Source organism: Aspergillus steynii, assembly GCF_002849105.1.
Source record: "Aspergillus steynii IBT 23096 chromosome Unknown P170scaffold_6, whole genome shotgun sequence".
NCBI classification, from domain to species: domain Eukaryota; kingdom Fungi; phylum Ascomycota; class Eurotiomycetes; order Eurotiales; family Aspergillaceae; genus Aspergillus; species Aspergillus steynii.
Genome location: NW_020194403.1, coordinates 1,787,662 through 1,806,475, shown reverse-complemented (window position 1 = coordinate 1,806,475; position 18,814 = coordinate 1,787,662). Strand labels below are relative to the sequence as shown.

Here is an 18,814-nt window from a genome sequence, read left to right as displayed (position 1 = left end):
CTTTTCCCGAGACCATCGGAGTCGTTTGTAAGACGTAAGTACTGAGTCACTGACTATGTAGTGTAGTATCTACCCGCTCCTACCATTCTAGCTGTGGGCTGAATTTGCACATAACTACATGGAAAAAAAGAGAGACCCAGTGCCAGCCCGTAGAACGAAGCTGGGATATAGAGAGGTGAAGTGAGAATTATTGTACAATAAGGAGACAAAAGGCTTAAGACTTAAGCATAAGGAAAGCAGTATCCGCCGCGGGAGATAAGTGTAGCTAGGCCCAAATCACATAAAGAGACGCCACGCTCCCAGAATCAGAGCCGCGGTACCAGTGCATACACCCCTACACGAAAAAAATCCGTTAGCGATGTCTCAGCCAAAAGTGACGGGCGGGGCGGGAGATGGAGATTGGACAAGCCGTACATAAGCCACTGTAACGTTGAGAACTTCACAGCCTCGACCCGTTCCCTCAAACCCGCAACCTCCTGCTCTATTCTTGTCTCTGTCTCCTTAATGCGCATCTCTTGACCATTGGCTTCTTCTCGAATCCGCCCCTTCTCCAGATTCAAGTCTAGGCGGACAGATGCTTGTGTACGCCCTATCTCGTCACGCAAGCGGGAATTGAGCTTGGCAAGATCGGCAGCGATTTTTTCGTGTGATGATCGGGTCAATTGGGCTTCGGTCGAGTCCGCATTGAGAAGCTCGGAGCGGAGCTTAGCAAAGTCGACTTTTTGCGTATACGTGGATCTTTCGGTGTCTAGAGCAAAAGGACAGTCAGCATGGCTAGGGTGTAGGAGGTGCAATCCGAGACATGGGTGTGCCTCCGCCGCCTTGCCCTTCGCCCCTTTCGAATTGCCTCGTTCTTTCTCCGTGGAGAGGTCGAGGAAATGACACGGGTGCGACGAACCTTCTCTCAAAACCATTGTCCGAGTCAGGTTCTGGATTGACTCTTGGATCACATCGTTTAGAACTCGCATCATAGCAACGGCCTGTTCCTCACTGAACCCTTCATCTTTCAATCGCTGTACAAACTTCAAAGTATCAAAATGATGGTCTCTTTGTCGGACTGCAGAGGCATGGAAGGCTCGCCGAGCGGCTTTAAAGGTGGTAGCGTAAACGCCATTGTATCTAATAGGGTTGCTGGCAGTCTCGGAGGTTGGGCGGTTGGTCGCACCGCTTCTTGTTAGAGGTGTTTGCCCAACGGGTGATAACGACGACCGGGGCTCTCGAAGCGACGAGACAGAGGCGGAGGGACGGGAGGAAGGCGACCAGGTATGGATGTGCCGTCCAGGTGAGTTCCATCCGTGTATATGTCGCTGCTTCTGTTGTCGTCTAGCCGAGAGGGTGTTTGTCTGACACGGAGGGACCGTAGTTCGAGCAGAGGAGCCGTTCCACGTCAAACGAGGGAGAATGGAGCGCGGGACTTCTGTGACCGACTTCTGATGTGCCATTTTGGTCCGGGTTTAGCTTCCGGGCAAGTGTCAAGTTCTTGGGAATGCGAGGCCCGTCACGGAAGATGCTGAGTGCTCCGAATGAACGGACAATCGGCGACGGTCTGGAAGGAAGATCCGATGACTAACACACGTGCCCCACCCGAATCCAATGTCATACGGAGTGTTGTCATTATAATTGGTTATGATTGTTAAACCGTTTAGTGCACATAATCCTGGAGGTATTTACGTAGGACCATCGAGTTATCAATAATTATTGAAGACCGAGATGTGAGCCGCATTCTGTCGGGCTTTTCTAGCGTCCCACCGTTGACTGGAAGACCTTGGCTGCCAACTCACTCAACAGCCGGGCGCGGTCATTCTGTGGAAGGTCGAGAAAGACCTCATACACACTTTTCCCCTTCGCATCGCGGACGGCGCCTAGGCGATTTCCCGCAACTGCGCCCGCGAAAGCCCCGGGGGCATTGGCCACAATGAACCCAAGCGCGCCACCGCTCAGTCCACCCACCACAGACCAGAATCGAGAGGTAGGTCGGGTGCGACCGCGTGCGTCACCGGCATCGTCCTCGCTGGCAAGCCCTTCTTCGCGGAGCATCTCCTCAAACACCGACCCGAACTGGTCGGAAGCTCGTTGCTCGCGTTCCGCCGAGCTGAACCCGAAATTTGACCATGCAAACCCTTCGTCGCCGCCCGAGGGCTCTTCGTCCTCTTCTTCTACCCCATCTTCAGCGGCCCGTGATGCGTCGTACTGTCGTCGTCGTGACTCGTCGGAAAGGGTGTAGTAGGCGTCGCTAATCCCCTGGAACTTGCGTGTCCGCGCGGGCCGTTCAGGCGAGTCCGCCGGGACTCGATCTGGGTGTGATTTTAGGGACTCTCTAGGCGTGCTCTTAGACTCGTCGTCACGTCCAGGTGCATGTCCGGCACATACCGTTTGTAGGCGATGCGTATCTCCCTTTGGGTGGCATGCGGAGAGACACCGAGAACTCTGTCTGTATGTGCGTAAGAATATTTTCGAGCGAGTGCCCGGGACTATCGGAGTGTAGGATGATTACAGTAGTTCGGTTGTTCTGGGCAAGACAAGGTCAGCGGGGCGCTGTTGAGGCAGAAGGCTGCTCTAACTGTCCAAACTCACGGGGCATTCTGGCCGATGAAATTCGGGTGTATCGGGACCGAAAGTCTTTGGGTTCGGTATCTGTTTACGGAGGGCTGGGAAAGGACCGAGAGGAACGATGTAGTCTTTCTCTGTCGAGTCTTTCCTTGTGTCCCGTGAAGGCAACGGACGCACCGCCGGGAATGACGTCGGCCGGTGGTGTTGATGCCTTAGGTGTCTACAGACCATGGACACTGCGGAGTGATGGTTACGAAGATAATACCTTACCTACGCAGTAGGTAGGTAGGGACCAAGTACCTACTGCGTACTGCCACCATCAACCATTATTATTATGTGCAGCGCAAGTGCTACCGCGTACATCAGCCGGGCGAGTCTAAAGTCTGACTTACACGGCACGGGAAGCCGCCCCTGAGGAACCCCGCCAATGAGCGTGGCCAGTTGCCCGCCAGCCACCCATTAATGCGTTGGAGCTATCCTCAGCTACATCCACTAGTTACTGCACAGATGGGGTTTGCCATCCCCTCCCCCCCCCTTTTTTCGGTCTTTTCATGCTAGGCACGGGCGACGAAGTCCCATTCAATTCTTTGCATCTTGCAAAATTCTGTTCCATTCATTCATTGCCTGAAACATCTAGTTCGGGGAGTCGTCAATTCCAGAAATACTTGAAATCCCCTGGTTTGCACCGAAGTACCCCGTGCACTCCACACACTGGGCACAGAATAAGCCAGTCGCCATCACACTGAGACTCGGTGGGGACCACCAATTCCCGCAGGGAGTCTAGATCTGAAATTGTGTGCATCTGCAGCTGGGTCCGCTACTCTCATTTGATTGCCTGAGCTGCACTCAGCAGATTTCGAGGGGCACACACTTGGAAGTATTCAATCCGGAAGACCAAAAAAAAAAAGAAAAAGAAAAGATAAAAAAGACAAAGACAAAGAAAAAACAGACCGCCACGACCAAAGACGCATCCTGCTTTTCATTTCTCAAGAAATAGCCTCGCTGAATCGGTCTCGTCTCCTCACGACCAAAAGATCCTTTCCGTCGCCATGGGTTGGTTCGATGGACGAACTTCTTCATCTTCAGGCCATGTCCGCCGACGCTCTCCCTCTCGTCGATCCACCTATTCGACTCACCATTCTCATCACTCGACACCATCAATCTTCAGTCTAGGTGGTGGCGGCGGCAATCGGTCGGGGCGATCAAGCCCGTCAGTCTTTTCTACCTCGTCCTCCCGTCGGGCACGGCCTCGATCTGGCTTTATCCAGCGAGTGGTTCGTTACATCAAACGCCTAATCCGTGACATCTCCATTTATGCCCGCCGTCACCCATTCAAGGTCCTTCTCATGGTCGTTGTCCCGCTCCTGACGAGCGGGGTGTTGCAGAAACTGTTTGCCATGATTGGGATTCGCCTACCGAGAAACATCTTTGGGAGCCTCGGCGGCGGACAGCCCGCACAAGGGAGTGGAGGCGGCATGGCAGACAACATCCACGGGCTGATGAACATTGCTAAGATGTTCATGTAGCCCATGGATCGGTGCCGATGTCGATGATACTAAACGGGGTAGAAGGGGGGTCATAGACGATCACGACTATCATGATTATGAGACGATATGTGTTCTTTTTCTTTTTCTTTCGGTTTTCAATTTCCTGTTGTATCTACACCCAGGAGGTTCAATACCTTGCTTGTTCCGCTACAATGATATCAGAATAGTTTGTTTCTTTTGCCGCTTCTCCATCTGCTTCCGTGTATATTCAGACCTACTCCGTAATGTAAGCTACGGTAGTTGTTCTCAGCGCGTAATGGCCGTAGGTGTTGCCAAATTTTCTTCTATTCGATTTTTCTGCGAGCAAGGTGACCTAGATGGAAACAAAAAGAAAAAAGAAAAAAGAAAATATGTTCGGGTTACCGCCAATATATCTCTATACAATGCATTTAGGACTGCCTCGTCTTTTGTGACGGGGGAAATAACGGAACTGCCCAACTTTAAAAGATGACATATAATCACAACCTGTCTTTCTTATCGTTCAGGACCGCTGGGAGCGTTTTCCTCTCTTGCGAGAAGTCCCGCCCTTTTTAGGGGCAACCGCGGAACTTGCAGGCTCTTCGACCGGCTCTTCCACTTCGGTCGGTTCCTCCGAATCAGAAACGATGTCGCCTGTCTCTGATGACCCAAGCACCTTTCCGAAGCTCTTGCGGTAGAACCAAACGGGAATTTGGAACAGCATGGTGTCTCGTACCCTTGGGCGTTGGATTTCATCAACGTCAAGCAGGAATTCCTGCCGCTCGCCTTCCTCCGTCTCGTCTTCCAAGAACACGTTGCCAATCGAGTCAACAATAAGGACTTTGCCGTTTTCGGCAACGACGCGCTTCCTCTCACCCGAAGGCTCCACGGACTCGGTTGTCGGGGTAGAGGTACCGGAGGCGCGCGAGGCTGATCGAGCACCCTTCTTGGAATCCTTTCGATTTTCCTTGTCCATCATGCGCTTCTGACGACGATTCATGGGCATGGCGCTCGTCTCGTTGGCTTCCGCAGTAGGAGCCGGGGCCGGGGCATTTGCGGAATCGACGCCCGGAATGCCCCGGACGCCCAATTCATCACCCCAGGCAGCTCTCCTAGCTTGACGGATATAGCGATCGACAAATTCCCGCTGACGCTTCCAGCCCAGGATCAGGGCCGCGTAGTGAGCGCCGCCACCGAAGACCAAGAATAAACCGACCATCACGGAGCCCAATCCTGGGCGAAACCTCGAGTAGTAGTATCCGGTGCCTTTCCACTTGGGGAAGCCATTCCGCAGGAAATGATCGTACCGCTCACGCGACGGACCGCGAAGGATGTTGGCGACGGTGTTCAGGCGGGAGGCTCGTTCGGTGGCCTGCTTGACGGCAGCCGCGATCTCGCGCTCGGAGGGACCCTTGTTGACATGAACCCCCGGCTTGCTCGTCTTCGACTTGGCCTTGTCCTTAGAGCTGTTGGCAATGAAGGAGCGTCTGATCTTGTCGGGGTGGAGAAGTCGGGATTTCTTGCGGTAGGCCTTGTTCAGTTCATCCTGGTTGGCATTGGGTTGAACTTCGAGGAAATCTGTCCGTTGAAGGGGTCAGCTGCACGACCCTATACATGCAGAGCTGCGTTCTGAGAAGGTAGATTAACGACGTACCGTAGAAAGTCACGTTGAGCCCCTCTCCGGCAGCAACTTCATCGCGGAGGCGGAAGATCTCATAATCTAAATGTAGGGCTTGAGGTCAGAGAGATGGGACATGACGAGATCAACCCCGACAACTGTCGGTGAAAGCAAAAAGACGGTCAAGAGAGAAGAGCGGTGGTGGAGAGAAAAACCGACCTTCTTTGGTCCACGCCGCCGCCAATCCTAACAGGACAGCAAACAGCAACAGGCGCAGTGCTGTTGACTTCATTTTCGATCAAACCCGCCGAGTCCACGAAAAGACGGAAGCGGACGAGGAGAGAGGTGCCAGCACGGTGACCGAGGAATATCCAAGGTCAAAGGGGGAGCGATTATGTCGAGGGAAAGGGAAGGGAGACCGAGGGAGAGAAAAAAAAAACCCCCAATTAATTAATTTCCCGACGTGCCTTACTCCGAAGTTTAGTTAGTTCGAATTATCAGAATAATACGCAGTATTACTCCGGGGGTGCGGGCCATGATTCTCAGGCAGAAACACCATCTGTCCTCAGGCATCAAGACGGCGTGACCGCCGCGTACGGGACGGTACGGTACCGTAAGGGGATCCACTTGGCAGCAGAACGACGTGGACCAATCAGGGGCTGCGACGCCGCGGCGGCATCACGCAGTTGCCAGGAAGAAGTACCTTCCAAGGTTAAGGTGGGAGGGAAGTGAAGCGCCCAAGGAGCAGAGGCACGGCCTTAAATTCGACGAAGAACCCCCTCGATCCTCTCGTCTTCGTGCTCTGGTACCTTACCGTCCGACGGGTTCTACGGCAGTGATGTACGGCTACCTGGGAGGTGGTACATACACAGCACCGGTGTAACTGAGGGTTGGACTCTCGGAATATCAACGAGACAAGACACTGGATCCCTTATTCTCCAAGATGATCGTTTTCATCTGATCTTCCCAGACCGCCGCCTTTGGTCGTCTGCACTCGGCCATTCTTCCAGTCTTACGTACAGACTATTTTCATCCACTTTTTTTTTTTTTTTTTCCCACCTGGGGATGTTCTATTCTTAGCGGTCACCGCCCAAAGTGAAATAGAGAAGCCTGGTCTTGGATTTGGGGCTTGGAAATTCGATTGCTCCCTGCTCGTTTCTCTCCCTCGTGTGCAGTTGCCGGTGCAAAACAAATCTGGTCACCTAGGGAGTCGTGGGTGGCTGCCTTGCATTTGTTTGTCGGGAGAGAGTTGATAGAAACCAAAACGAACGGGCCTCGAGCCAAACCAGGCTAAAGCTGCTTTTTTTCTTCCCTTTCGGCCAACTAAGCCGCTTCCATCTTCTCTCCCAAGGTCTCTTTCGCTCTCGTCCTCTCTCTCTTAACCCCCTTTTCCCCCTTGGACTTCTTCTCTCTCTCTTCTTTTTCCGGTTTCATCTTTATTTTCAGTGATTTATTTTATTTCCCCCCCCCATTCGCTGTATCAACAGGATTTCCTCTCGGCTCGCTCCCCTTTATTCATTTGGCTACACCGTCTCGATCCCCCCCATCGACCCGCCAGAATGAGCTCTATCAAGATTCCCATCGATGCGATCACCTCGCGATTTGGTGATCGCTTCAACAGTGTTCGCTCCCAGTCCATTGGCACCCGCTTTGCCAACCTCCGACCGGTTTCCGAATTCTTGGATCTCAAGCGTCTTTCCAAACCGGCCAATTTCGGCGAGGTCCAGAGTCGCGTGAACTACAACCTGTCGTACTTCTCGAGCAACTATGCCGTGGTCTTTGTGATGCTGAGCATCTACAGCTTGCTCACCAATCCCGTCTTGCTCTTCGTCATCATCTTCGTCACCGGAGGTCTGTACGGTATCGGCAAGCTGGAAGGGCGCGATCTGGAATTGGGAATTGCTCGCTTCAATACCTCCCAGCTCTACACCGGGCTGTTGATCGTGGCCGTTCCTCTGGGCATCTGGGCCTCCCCTATCTCGACAGTCCTCTGGCTGATCGGCGCCACGGGAGTCTCCGTCTTCGGCCACGCAGCCTTTATGGATAAACCAATCGAGAATGCTTTTTCCGAGGAGGCGGTCTAGGTGGTCGGCCGCGAGCTCCTTACGGTACGCCCCGATGGGGAAGACCACCGGGGGCACAACTGGGGAGACAATCCAGGAGGCGGGCGGTTCCGTGGCTGGATGATGACGCACGAATCGAGGAGGTTGACAGCGAGGACGAATACAATCTGCGCAATGGCCGAGCTGGGTATACGAGGCAGCTGGCCGGTAGGGACATGGACGGGGCTTCGGGGTTACGGAGACGTATGGTGGGCTATGACGAGTATGGGGACGAGCCGGAATCGATGGACGGGGCGGATTATGACTTGTACGACGACGCTGACAGCACCGTGGCGTACGCAGTGCACCTGGCCATGAAGGACAAGGAGGATTGGCTGGTGGACAAAGCCCTGGAAAGAATCCGCCGGGCCCAAGTCATGGGACAGCAGAACGTTCGCTTGTCGAAGTCCGAGGTGGAGGCGCTGGAACGGAAACGAATGCAGACCGGCACCGGAACTTTCGAACGCAAGAGGGCTGGAGAACGTACTCCGGATGGCGGCGCGGGTAGGGGAGGGATGCGACGCGCTCCGTCTAGCGCGGTGCCGGGTAAACCAACGGCACCGTATGGCGTCCTTGACGATGGCGATATATTCGATGCTCGGCCCAGGAGCTCGGGCTCCCCGACGTCGCAGCGGCCTCGCTCCCTGCGATCTCCACAGCCCATCGCGTCGCCCAGAACTCCGCTGGACTCCCCTTATAAACCCGACCGCCAGTCCGCGATCCCGCACGTTCGCTCGCAAGCGTCGTCTCCACTGAAAAGCCCGTCATTCGCGCGCCCTCTTCCCGATGATCCGCACTGGGTCCCTCCCTATCCGCTGCCGTACCCGAGGGAGCCGCCTCCGTATCCCCTTCACAGTCCGGTGGAGCCGCGACGAGGAGGCTCTTCGAATCGCACGGGGCTATCACCGTACGTGTCCAGTTACGGGGACCGCCCGTCCAGCAGCGCGCGAAACTCGTTTGCCCCGTGGTACGGCCCGGCTAAATCTGCGGCCGACCCCCGCCAAGAGCAAGAGGACAATGAGGAGGAGGAGAGTGACTCTGATGGTGAGAGCGGAGATGAGTTACATATTGTGGATGTGGTAGAGAGAAAAGTCCCGACAAGTCCTTCCAGCCGGGCGGCAGCAAGCCAAGGAAGCCGTCAGCGCCGCAATCGTCCTTGAAATTCACACGTTGTGTCCCCTTTCTTTCTTTCTTTCTTTTTATAATTTTTTTTCCCAGGTGTTTTCACTTCTTGATAAGAGCGTCATGGTGGGTTGATTTGTGTCTTTCGTGTCTTGTGTCTATAGTCTGGGTGGCTTTTTCTGCAACCCCAAAAAAACCGTATCGGGAGTTTGATAGAATTGGAAAGATGAGAGTATCATTTATTATTATTATTTTTCAAAAAAAAAAATTTTCTAATCGGCCGTGCTCCGGAGCATGTCATGGAGTCCATCACTCGTCATGGGCCGCGATGACGTCGAGGAGCCAACCGGCGACGAACCAACAAAGTGCGCCAGAAATGCCGGGCACGCCGAACTTTCCCTCCTTCACAGCCCCGTCCGGTCGATCTGCTGGAGCGTTAGACCTAAATTAATCAGTCAATTGATTCCCTCTCGCTCGTCTCTCTTTCTCTTCTCTTTCGTTTTCTGCTTTCTGCTTCCATTCTTTAACCGGCGGGAGAAAAAGAAGTCAAGTAGGCAGGGGTTCCTCCACTCTTCCACTCTTCCTCGGTTCCAAGTTTTGCTGCTTGTCAATTTTCTCCTCCCACTCTCCCTGCCTACTCCCGGTGACAACGGTCGCGCGAACCCGCGGACTCAATTCTGCTGCAGATCTTGGTTGCCTGGGGGAGATCCAAGGGAACCGATCACCGAGAGGCGTTACACGGCTTTGCTAGGCATCATCGAGTGAGTTGGATCCAAGCCACTTCCGCCCTTCCCGGCCAATCCATGTTTGATTGCTTCTCCGGGCGGCTGCCGCTCATACTTCAGGTAGGCTGACGAACGGTCCCGGTCTGCTTTCATTTTAGGTCGTTTTTTCTTTTCATTTCTTTTCCTTTTCTTTCTCTCTTTCTTTCTCCTTCTGCTTTTCTGTCTATGTTCTTTGTCGTTTGAATCCATCTCGATCTATCACTATACATAACCGACAATGTGGGTTGTTTCGTTTTGGATATTTCCGGTCATATCGGCCTGCATGTGGATAGGTATGGCCCTGTCGACGAAACCGAATTCGCCCGCGGAGACACTGATTCAAACTCTCAGCGATGCTGGTCGCAATGCTGGGGCATTGGGCTGTGGTTGGGTCCCCCATCTACTCCAGCATGGAACCCGGTCAGACGATCGCGTAGGTCCTTTCGCTTCGGGGAATAGTAGCGTCGACGTTTCCACTGACCGTCAATTGCTCTAGATACATTTCGGACGTGGGAGCCCAGGAACTGAAACCGCTTTTCATCGCCGGCAGCGTGGTCACCGTGGTGTTTTTGGATCTCTCGTTCATTGCCGAGCGATGGCTACGTCATGCGGGCCAATTGGTCCCGAACAAGGGCGTGTTCGACAAGGCCTGCGCCATCGGATCGATCTTTTTCTCAATCGCCGGGGCTCTGGGACTGATTCTCTTGTCTTGCTTTGACACCGTTCGGCATCCACATAAACATGTGGGGTTTTTGGTCATGTTCCTGTATGCTCTGGCCCCTGACAAACATGCGACGACGAGAACCGGGAGACTGACATCGAATCCAGGGTCGGCTACCTCATCAGTGCCATCCTTATCTGCGCCGAATATCTCCGACTCGGTATCTTCTATCGCTCACACCATCGAGTTCTGTTTGCCAGTTTTGTCATCAAGGCCTTTTTCGTGGTCGTGGAGATTGGCCTCGCCATTGCTTTTGGCGTTCTGGGACGCGAAGGTGGTCGGAAGAGAAATGCGGCGGCCGTGCTGGAATGGGGTAAGACAGAACTTCGCCGTTGTTGGGTGAGCGGTCGGCTAACCACAGGTCTGCAGTGATTGCCCTTATTTTCACCTTCTACGTTCTTTCCTTCGTGGTCGACTTGCTGCCCTCGGTGCGCACCCGCCGCCACGTTCCACAGGGCGAAAAGCGCATCAATATGGCGGAGCCGTCGCCCGAACTCACCCACGAAGAGCCCCTGACGATGGACTCCGCCGGTCCAAACGCCAATAATGTCAATTACTACCGGGGCCAGCGCATGTAACGTTGGTCGGAGAGTTCCTATTTTGCATATTACTGGTGCGCCGAGGCCTTGTTTTGGAACCAGGATATACCCCCCTCTCTTATATTGTGTTTGATTTGCTTGGAGTATATACCCGTGGTGGCTGATTTTGCTTTTCTGTGCTCTCCCTCTTTTCTTTTCTTTTTCTTTTTTTCTTTTTTTCTTTTTTTTTTTTTTTAAATCTCTCTCTCCTTTTCTCATTTTCGATCAGATCGTTTGTGAAAGATTACAATCTATTGTACAAAGTACCCACATTTGTAATACTAGGATAGAAAAAGAGAAAGACGAGTCTGATATACCATCATTATGTAGAAAGCGAGCCAAAAATAGAGAAAGCCCTCAGTCTAGGTTCTATCTTGTACATATGCATGCTTGCAACAGATCCCAGATCCCGCTAAATAAATACTTGCTCAGGGGAAACATAAACAACAACAACAACAACAATGTCAAGCAGACAAACCTCTATGCCAGCAACGTCTGCCGGATCCGTTCCAATTTCTCCTCATTCACCCCGACATAGCGCAGATAGCCTTCGACACCGCCATACTTCTCGTCCAGATGTCCACGGATCTTCGTCGTAAATCCGGCCGGACACTTGGTATAGTCCTCGGATAGGCCTAGTAGGCGAATCTCCTTCATGCGCTCCTCGACCTCGACCAGCAATTCGGGCTCCGACCGCACGTAGTCCGAGCGCATGGCGTCCTCGGCCACCCGGCCTGCCAACAGCAGCAGCAGCAGAATTACGAGCCCCGTGCGGTCCTTTCCTTGCGTGCAGTGCACCAGGATGGGGTACGTGGAGGGTCGAATCTCCCTATCCTTCTCGCCATCGCCGTCATCGTCGTCGTCCGGGGCGAACAGGTCGAATATCGCCCGCATCTCCGCCGTGCTGCTGTCCAGCGTGTCCTGGCCGAGTCCGATCAGCCCGCGCGGCGTCATCACCTGCTCGCCCACGATGAGTACCGCGTCAGGTCGGTAGCCGGATGCCGCCAGGGCCAGAACCTTTCTGTCTCGGTCGTCAGTCGTAATGGATCCGATGGGTAATCGTTGAAATGACAAAAAAAGGGGGAGAGGGAGAAAGATACATGAAATGCCACCAGTCCAACTTCCACAGGAGCGTCCGCTCAAACGCTTTCCCCGTCAGACTGATCAGTTCGCGACGCACCCCGGGGAGATCGACGAGATGCTGGACCGCGGGCGTGAACGCAGGCGAGTCGTCGCCCAGCTCGGCTCGACGCTTGGTCGTTGCCATTTGGTGCTCGGTGCTGGGAGAGCCGGCCATGGGTTATTGGAGTTCGTCCAGATAGAGGGATAGACAGGGCCCGATCCGAAAGACATACCTCGATCGCAGATCGATCACCGTGGAGATGTGCAGTTCGTCCGTGATACGGCGCTTGTCTCGTTCGGATGCATCGTCCAGCTAGAAAAGGCGGTCATTTCCTTAGTCCGCTCAAGGGCCCATCTTTTGTTCACAGATATAGTGGGAGAGAGAATTGATTACCCTGGCACTACGAAAGAGGATGCCCTCCTTCAGAACCCTAGTTTGGTTCATCTGGTCAGTTCTCGATCTATTGGTCCCTTCGCGTGGAAAACCTACGGTCGGCCCAGCAGCCGGTTGATAGAGCGGCCAACATCACGGAAATTGATGATGTTGTCGAATGGACGATCGGGCGAGTCGAGATCGACGCTGGACTGCCGCGGATGCGAGGCGGCCATGAGGGAGAGGGAGAGATGCAGGCAAGACGACCCCACTGTGCCCGTGCGTCTGTCGGAGCAACTAGAACAAATATGGTTCGGAGAGGGAGAGAGAAAGAGAACGGAAGAGGGATCTCGAGGTCAACTCATGGTTCCCCAGGCGTTCGAAGGTAAGGCTGGCCAGCGCAGATGCCCCGAAAGGCGACGTGGAGTGCGACGTGGAGCCGCGCGCTAAAGAGCGGTGGAGGAAAGACGATGATGGACTCTTCTGCAAGTACTCGCTCCATTATTGCTCAATTTGGTCGGGAGACACTCGTACATACACATCCACTGACTAATATATGACTACAGGATCGCAAAAGGAAAAGAAAATAAAACACAAATCCAGGTATACAGTGGACAATACCGACACTCTCCACCCGATACATAGCAGCACACGCAGGAATGACAACAAAGCGAACCATCACAGATCCTCCGAAAACCTCGACTCGCGGCCGGTGCCATTGCTCAATCGCTTCCCAATGGCCGGCGGAATGGGCAGGCCTTGCTCGACCGCGCTCTCTCGCAGCCCATCTTTTTCCGGGCTCTGGCCGTGCAGCTCATCGGCAGCAGTGTGTTCGACGGGGACTGATTCTCCCTGAGTCTCCTGATCCGGAGTTTCAACGCCGTCGGTCTTCATCTCTTGCGAGCCCCTCGAGACGATCCGCGAAAATCGCGACTTGAGGCGAGATCTCCGGTCCCCGCTGTTCTCCGAGCTTCTCACAAACTCCTGCTCCTCGTCTGTTCGGTCTGGATCGGCGGAGCCCCTTTGTGTCTCCGCAATATCATGGGCCGACACAGGATTGGACCGAAGCGGAGCAGCTCGCGAATCATCCCCAGAGACCGGTCTTTCCTCGTCTGGCACGCCCGAGGTAGGTTCGGGACTGACGCCTGCTTCTCTTGGGGCGGCGGCGGCGGCAGTTGTACTGGACCGACGGCCCCCCAATTTACCGATCCAGGTCTTGAGTTTGGATTCTGACTTGAGGATAGGAGACGTCGCGGGACTCGGTTCGGCGGCAGCGCCTGAAGCGACGGCCTGGTCATTGCCTGTCACAGTATCCGTCTGGACGGTGTCTTGCGTCACCGTCCCGACAAGCCCTTCACCCGCGGGTTCGTTATTCTCTTCTGCTGCAACCCGGTCTTTGACCAAGGGTGTCTCGGGTGCATTGCCTCCATCTCGTTTGGCCTTTTTCCTCCAAGGCCAGGACCGTTCCTCTTTGCCTCGGGATTGCTGCTTCAAGACCGCTGAGGCAACGTTAGCATCCTGGATACGAGATTAGATTGTGGTCGTGCACGAACCTCTCTGCCGCTTCTCCTCGGCCCGGGTATCGGCCTCTCGCTGGCGCTCAACGGCGTCGTGGCGCAGCCTTTCCTCTTCATCCAATCGTTGTTCCAATTCCCTAGCACGTTGGGCTTCCGCACGTTCATGGATTTCGTCGAACGTCGGTTGGAGTCGTGAACGAGCCAGTGCTTCGACGTCGGACATATCCACAAACTTATGCGCTCCGAGGTTAACTCTATCCGGCTGAATGAGTTGAGCATCAATCTCCTGCATGTCCTTCTCGGCACGGGCAAGGGCTGCATCCTCCCACTCCTTTCGCACGGAAGGCGGAGCACGACCAGTGTCGGCGTAGGCCCGCTTCTCCATATCTTGAATGGCTGCATCGACATTCTTTCTCGCAGCCTCCATCAACAGCGCGCGGTCTCTCTGTCTCTGCTCATCGACCGCATCCAGCTTCGACCGCAAGTTGGTCATTTGATACCGGATCTCTCTCGATCGCTCAGCATCGAAGGAGGATTCGTCAGAGTCAACCGACGCTCTCCGCCTGCGAGCCGGTAAGCTGGAGCGCGACGCTTGAGGTTCGATGCCGTAGTATTCGCGATACACAGCCGTTTCATCCTGCATACTGGCTAGTTTCTCGGCGGCGCGCTTTTGAGCAACCTCTTGTAAACTCATAGCTCGCTGCAGTGCGCCGACGGTGGCTTTGTTGACCACTTGCTGCGACCGCGCCCGCGCATGACCTCTTTGAGCTGCAGGTATAGCGGCACCGGTCTGGTCCTCCGCATTCTCCGCGATGCCATACATTTCGCGCGCCATCGAAATGGCGGCCGCCCTCATCACATTCTTTTTGTTCTGCTCCTCCACCTCAATGGCCACGGGCGGGGATGCGGTGTAAAGGCGCGCATTGGTGTTTGCAACGTGCTGGATTCTGCTGGCTTCGGCCGAGCTGTCGAGCTCGTCCAAAGGGTCTCTGGCCCCCGACATCGCATAGGGGTCCTCTAACGGCGCAGAATCGGCCCTCTTTCTACTGTTGTAGAAGGCCCCGGATGCCGCGCGAATGGCCTTTTCCCTCGAAGTGATTTCTCGTCGCGCATCTGCGGTGAATGTGTCATGTTTGGAATCCGCGGGGGCAGGGCTTGCGATCGACCTGTGGTCTCGGATGGCGGAGATCGCAGCCTTGTATCCTTCTTGGCTTGGTGTTTCTGGGGGGTAATCCGGGACATAGATCGCGGCGGTGGATGATCGGCCACTTTCGGGCTGTTTACTCTTCGCATGAGCCAGGGCGGCTACTGCCGAAGCATGACTGAAGCCGGGCCGGGATCCGGTCGCTTTCAAGGCTGTCGCGGATGATCATCGTCAGTCCTCCGCTCATTAAGACTTTCACGCACCACACACAGATTGGAGGGGAGGGCAGCGCTCACTGGAAAGATCCGTTCCTGGTGCTCGTGGCTCGCGAACCGACAGTCTTCGTTCCGGATGCGTTACAAAAAGAGCAGCAGTCGCGGCTGTTGGATGATGATTGATCAGCCGACACGTCCCTTATCCATCAAAATGCGACGGCGGATTTTCTCACCTTGATCCGCTAGCCGGGCTGACCGGGATCGTGGGATTGCAGCACGCTGGGCCGGGGGTTGCTCGATAGTCGCCATGATAAGGTTATGTCCGCAGCAATTTGCAGGAAGCAAGGGTCAGCAGCGAAGACAGGCATGCCTGATCCAAAAAAGAAAGGGGGGAACAAGATCGCACGGAGAGAACAGGAAGGCGAATAAGGGGATAAAAGCTAGCAAAAGAGAGAGGGGCTGTTAGTCGAACTTTGGGAGGGAACCTCCGGAAGCTTGGGAACGAAGAAGTCTCGTGTCGACGGTGACGTCGTTGGTTGCAAGGCCCGAACCACGGTTCGTGCTAGTCGGCAGCTAGCAGCTTGGCGAGGGGGGTGGGGAGAGGAATGAAGATCGTGAAGTCGCGATGCTAGTGATGTCACGACGTGGTCTGGATGCCGCGGAAGGAGAGAGCAAGGGAAGGGAAAGGCGAGGAGAGCCGATGGAAGGGATGAAGGGATGTTGAGGTCATGGAGGATGAATGATGAGTCGACGAGCCGGAGCGACTGGAGTCGCACCTTCCGTTTTCAACGCGCGAATCGGCGGGTGGATCGTCCAGATCGTCCGGGCGATCCTCCTCGTTCGATCATGTAACGCTCGACTCGCTCGTTTCTACACGATCCTACGGGTCATCCGCATCATTGCAAATGTCATTCATTCGGTGGGAAATTAAGGCTGAATTTACCCCCCGGCACACCGTCCCTTCCGGCCGGTCTCGGCTTGGCCTTACCACAGATGCAGGATCTTCAAGATATCGTGTCGCGTAAAAAAGGAGCGATTCTTTTTGCCGAAGATGTCTACAGAGCCATCGGTGCAGCGTTAGTGGTCGGTCAGCCGGTCCTCCCCGTGGTTAATCGCTGCAAGGGACACACGTACACATGGGAATGCTCAGAACGCAGATGCCCATCTGGATGCTAGATATGGCCAAAAACGCCGGTCGGATGCCGTTGGACACAAGCCAATCGTAGGCGAAAAAGGTCAAGATAAAGCTGAAGAGGTTCTTGAAGATCAACATGCACGTGAACGACTCGATGGCAATGTTCCCTGCGATCGTGAGTAACGACGTCCCGGCACGGCGAGACACGGTCCACTTACGATGTGCATCGACGATGTATAGTGCACTCGCCACGGCCCCCATTACCATCCCAATCACGACGAACGCAAAAAACACATCGACCACCAACCAGCCATATCTGCCCACGTCCTCGGCCACAATGCCGAATCCGTAAAGCCCGACGCCGCAGAAAACCAATTGGAACAACACGAGGAGAATACGGAACTCGGGCTCATACCGTCCCTTGTTGAGTTTGACCATGGTGCGACTCATCGAATCGGAAAGAAGACCCGAAAGAACCAAGCCCAGAATGGAGCCGATAAAGGCCCCCGTGTACAGGTACCCGGTTTGAACCTCGTTAAACCATAATGGAGGGCCGAGGAAGATCGCCGCCAGTACAACTCCGATAAATACCGTCCATCCAATAATGGCACCTTGAATTAAGCAGGCCTGTGACAGAGGAGATGCTATCAGCTGCGCCGTTGCAAGGAACGTCGTCCCGAAACTAGAGGCTTACCCAGAGAATGGCGGGATGAAAGAAAAGGGGGAGTGGTCTCAAGAGAAGCTTGAAGAAGCCCTCGTCGGTTTTCCTTCCATTGAATGGCTTCAGACTCTCAAAGTAGGACGCCTTCGTAGGCGCCCCTGCCCCTCGACTAGGACCTTCATTCGAGGACGATGCCATCGAAGAGGCCAGATTGTCGGTGCGGGCGTGTTTTTGTCGCTGCTCTCCTTCGGGCTGGCTTTCCTTCCAGACTGTGTAATCATCGTTACGTTCTTGGCCATTGGTACTGGTCTCTGGCCGCTGTCCAGGACAGGAGTCGAAGTCGGTGTTCAAATAATCGGGGCGTCTGAAAGCAGTCTCAGGGACCAGAAAGAAGGTCAGGGGTAGGGCCGCTGCCGCAAAGATTGCCAGAAGGTAGAAGGTCCACTGCCATCCCAGCGAATGCGTGATTTTACCCGCCAGCACTGGCGTGAGAAAGGCAGCCCCGAAAAGCGCCACATTGGATAGTGCCATCCGTTTCCCGCGTTCCTTTACACAACATTAGCATGTCGCCAGGGGTCACTAGAAGACGGCGGGGACGTACGTGGACAAAAAACAAATCACCAACGCATGCGTTCACCAAAGCCTCAAACGGCGCCAGGGCAACCCCCTGGAAAATGCGAGACCATAGCAGGCTTTGGTAGTTGTTTTCGCTGCCACCGGCCCAGGCGCAGCTCGCCACCATCAGCAGATGCCCCAGGAGAAACAGATGGCGCTTGCCCCATACTCGCGCCGTGGGCACGATCAGTATGCCGGCAACACCGACCCCGCAAAGATGATAGCCGGTGAGAAGGGCCACTGACGTGAAGCTCTTGCCGTAATGGAGAGCAATGGTTACTGTATTGGCAGCCATGAGGGAGCTGGTAGTTGCACAGAGGACCGAAACAAACGACAGGACCAGCAGGGTGAGGTCGCGTTTCCAGAGCGGCCAGTTCTAGATTGTAGATATTCCGGTATCAGCCGGTCGTAGCTAACCGGCCCTGGCCAGGCACATTTTGACATACCAGCGGATCGTTGGGGTCATCACTTGGTTGAGGGACGAGCACAGTGGGCACCGATCCCGAGCGGTCATATTTGAGATGTGGATCAATGGTGGCTTGTTCACTAGAATCCAGGCGTTGCAGGATATCCGACGTGCCTGCACAATCCCCCTGTCAGAAAGGCTAAATAAACACCAATGGCTCCGCCTCCGGCTTACCAGGCACACGAGCCAGAGCGCTATCCTCTAAAATCCCAAGGCCCATCTTGACGGAGACGGCGAAAGGGGGCCTGGACAGCTGCACACTAGCCAATGCTTGCAAGAACCCCCGATTCCCTGGATCGAGGAAGACAAAGGGAGGGAGAGGGGGAATTGGCCGGGAGGGCGGGGATGAGGGTGTGATGACGAGGAGGGAAGCACCGCGGGAACGGCAGGGGAGGGTGGCAGCCACATAATAATTCCTCTACGCAGTATTACCTCCTCCGTACTGCGTAGTAACCAATCGTGCGGCAGTGCGGAGAGATCGACATTTGCCCAATTTCTGGCCGACCGGGATGTTGCCAACATTGACAAACATTGGACCGAATATTTCGATAGTTTCTCCCGAAGAGAATGCTGGTATGTTGGTGGCGCAAGCGGTACGAGAAGGGA

General features: G+C 54.6%; 10 protein-coding genes across 10 annotated transcripts; 3 read left to right on the top strand and 7 right to left on the bottom strand.

The window, feature by feature from the left end:
• Positions 1-72: 72 nt before the first annotated feature.
• On the bottom strand, positions 73-1,639 carry P170DRAFT_438686 (CCDC90 family protein). Its single transcript, XM_024849661.1, has 3 exons — positions 899-1,639; positions 415-748; positions 73-334 (listed from the first exon to the last, which is right to left on the bottom strand). The coding sequence occupies exons 1-3, from the start codon at positions 1,440-1,442 to the stop codon at positions 277-279; spliced, it is 936 nt and encodes a 311-aa protein (XP_024702277.1). The 5' UTR covers positions 1,443-1,639; the 3' UTR covers positions 73-276.
• Positions 1,640-1,737: 98 nt separating this feature from the next.
• P170DRAFT_477828 (putative DnaJ chaperone (Caj1)) lies at positions 1,738-2,581 on the bottom strand (the record flags this gene model as incomplete). The annotated part of the gene is made up of 4 exons (XM_024853506.1): positions 1,738-2,317; positions 2,371-2,431; positions 2,495-2,509; positions 2,575-2,581. The coding sequence occupies 4 exons, from the start codon at positions 2,579-2,581 to the stop codon at positions 1,738-1,740; spliced, it is 663 nt and encodes a 220-aa protein (XP_024702276.1).
• A 1,018-nt stretch (positions 2,582-3,599) lies between these two features.
• Positions 3,600-4,076, top strand: P170DRAFT_428224 (uncharacterized protein; the record flags this gene model as incomplete). Its single annotated transcript, XM_024847833.1, has 1 exon — positions 3,600-4,076. The coding sequence occupies one exon, from the start codon at positions 3,600-3,602 to the stop codon at positions 4,074-4,076; it is 477 nt and encodes a 158-aa protein (XP_024702275.1).
• A 294-nt stretch (positions 4,077-4,370) lies between these two features.
• Positions 4,371-6,129, bottom strand: P170DRAFT_412412 (putative endoplasmic reticulum DnaJ domain protein Erj5). Its single transcript, XM_024846930.1, has 3 exons — positions 5,893-6,129; positions 5,710-5,775; positions 4,371-5,633 (listed from the first exon to the last, which is right to left on the bottom strand). The coding sequence occupies exons 1-3, from the start codon at positions 5,963-5,965 to the stop codon at positions 4,579-4,581; spliced, it is 1,194 nt and encodes a 397-aa protein (XP_024702274.1). The 5' UTR covers positions 5,966-6,129; the 3' UTR covers positions 4,371-4,578.
• A 1,103-nt stretch (positions 6,130-7,232) lies between these two features.
• P170DRAFT_477825 (putative COPII vesicles protein Yip3) lies at positions 7,233-7,757 on the top strand (the record flags this gene model as incomplete). Its single annotated transcript, XM_024853505.1, has 1 exon — positions 7,233-7,757. One exon carries the CDS (start codon positions 7,233-7,235, stop codon positions 7,755-7,757), a length of 525 nt encoding a protein of 174 aa, XP_024702273.1.
• Positions 7,758-9,552: 1,795 nt separating this feature from the next.
• On the bottom strand, positions 9,553-10,265 carry P170DRAFT_438681 (uncharacterized protein). Its single transcript, XM_024849660.1, has one exon. The coding sequence runs from the start codon at positions 9,869-9,871 to the stop codon at positions 9,632-9,634; it is 240 nt and encodes a 79-aa protein (XP_024702272.1). The 5' UTR covers positions 9,872-10,265; the 3' UTR covers positions 9,553-9,631.
• On the top strand, positions 9,900-10,960 carry P170DRAFT_363301 (Frag1/DRAM/Sfk1 family protein; the record flags this gene model as incomplete). The annotated part of the gene is made up of 5 exons (XM_024844569.1): positions 9,900-9,954; positions 10,013-10,094; positions 10,158-10,427; positions 10,490-10,695; positions 10,752-10,960. The coding sequence occupies 5 exons, from the start codon at positions 9,900-9,902 to the stop codon at positions 10,958-10,960; spliced, it is 822 nt and encodes a 273-aa protein (XP_024702271.1).
• A 306-nt stretch (positions 10,961-11,266) lies between these two features.
• Positions 11,267-12,846, bottom strand: ptyA (putative tyrosine/serine protein phosphatase). The gene is made up of 5 exons (XM_024849659.1): positions 12,573-12,846; positions 12,477-12,513; positions 12,316-12,395; positions 12,061-12,240; positions 11,267-11,981 (listed from the first exon to the last, which is right to left on the bottom strand). Exons 1-5 carry the CDS (start codon positions 12,689-12,691, stop codon positions 11,441-11,443), a joined length of 957 nt encoding a protein of 318 aa, XP_024702270.1. The 5' UTR covers positions 12,692-12,846; the 3' UTR covers positions 11,267-11,440.
• Positions 12,847-12,930: 84 nt separating this feature from the next.
• On the bottom strand, positions 12,931-16,051 carry P170DRAFT_438678 (uncharacterized protein). The gene is made up of 4 exons (XM_024849658.1): positions 15,565-16,051; positions 15,413-15,496; positions 14,009-15,328; positions 12,931-13,954 (listed from the first exon to the last, which is right to left on the bottom strand). Exons 1-4 carry the CDS (start codon positions 15,638-15,640, stop codon positions 13,134-13,136), a joined length of 2,301 nt encoding a protein of 766 aa, XP_024702269.1. The 5' UTR covers positions 15,641-16,051; the 3' UTR covers positions 12,931-13,133.
• Positions 15,978-18,572, bottom strand: P170DRAFT_229062 (putative MFS transporter). Its single transcript, XM_024842890.1, has 7 exons — positions 18,383-18,572; positions 18,189-18,322; positions 17,729-18,118; positions 17,161-17,673; positions 16,685-17,093; positions 16,466-16,633; positions 15,978-16,386 (listed from the first exon to the last, which is right to left on the bottom strand). The coding sequence occupies exons 1-7, from the start codon at positions 18,426-18,428 to the stop codon at positions 16,316-16,318; spliced, it is 1,731 nt and encodes a 576-aa protein (XP_024702268.1). The 5' UTR covers positions 18,429-18,572; the 3' UTR covers positions 15,978-16,315.
• Positions 18,573-18,814: the final 242 nt, after the last annotated feature.

Coding starts and splice junctions, on each gene's coding strand:
- P170DRAFT_229062 (XM_024842890.1), bottom strand. CDS start 18,428: ATGGGCCTTGGGATTTTAGAGGATAGCGCTCTGGCTCGTGTGCCTG. Junction 18,323..18,382: donor CGCTCTGGCTCGTGTGCCTG/GTAAGCCGGAGG, acceptor GGGATTGTGCAG/GCACGTCGGATATCCTGCAA. Junction 16,634..16,684: donor ATACATCGTCGATGCACATC/GTAAGTGGACCG, acceptor TCACGATCGCAG/GGAACATTGCCATCGAGTCG.
- P170DRAFT_438681 (XM_024849660.1), bottom strand. CDS start 9,871: ATGGATTCAAACGACAAAGAACATAGACAGAAAAGCAGAAGGAGAAAG.
- ptyA (XM_024849659.1), bottom strand. CDS start 12,691: ATGGCCGCCTCGCATCCGCGGCAGTCCAGCGTCGATCTCGACTCGCCC. Junction 12,514..12,572: donor AACCGGCTGCTGGGCCGACC/GTAGGTTTTCCA, acceptor GAACCAAACTAG/GGTTCTGAAGGAGGGCATCC. Junction 12,396..12,476: donor TCCTCTTTCGTAGTGCCAGG/GTAATCAATTCT, acceptor CGCCTTTTCTAG/CTGGACGATGCATCCGAACG.
- P170DRAFT_438678 (XM_024849658.1), bottom strand. CDS start 15,640: ATGGCGACTATCGAGCAACCCCCGGCCCAGCGTGCTGCAATCCCACGA. Junction 15,329..15,412: donor ACCAGGAACGGATCTTTCCA/GTGAGCGCTGCC, acceptor CATCCGCGACAG/CCTTGAAAGCGACCGGATCC. Junction 13,955..14,008: donor CGAGGAGAAGCGGCAGAGAG/GTTCGTGCACGA, acceptor ACGTTGCCTCAG/CGGTCTTGAAGCAGCAATCC.
- P170DRAFT_438686 (XM_024849661.1), bottom strand. CDS start 1,442: ATGGCACATCAGAAGTCGGTCACAGAAGTCCCGCGCTCCATTCTCCCT. Junction 749..898: donor GACAATGGTTTTGAGAGAAG/GTTCGTCGCACC, acceptor CTTTTGCTCTAG/ACACCGAAAGATCCACGTAT. Junction 335..414: donor TCAACGTTACAGTGGCTTAT/GTACGGCTTGTC, acceptor TTTTTCGTGTAG/GGGTGTATGCACTGGTACCG.
- P170DRAFT_412412 (XM_024846930.1), bottom strand. CDS start 5,965: ATGAAGTCAACAGCACTGCGCCTGTTGCTGTTTGCTGTCCTGTTAGGA. Junction 5,776..5,892: donor GGCGGCGTGGACCAAAGAAG/GTCGGTTTTTCT, acceptor CCCTACATTTAG/ATTATGAGATCTTCCGCCTC. Junction 5,634..5,709: donor GCTCAACGTGACTTTCTACG/GTACGTCGTTAA, acceptor TTCAACGGACAG/ATTTCCTCGAAGTTCAACCC.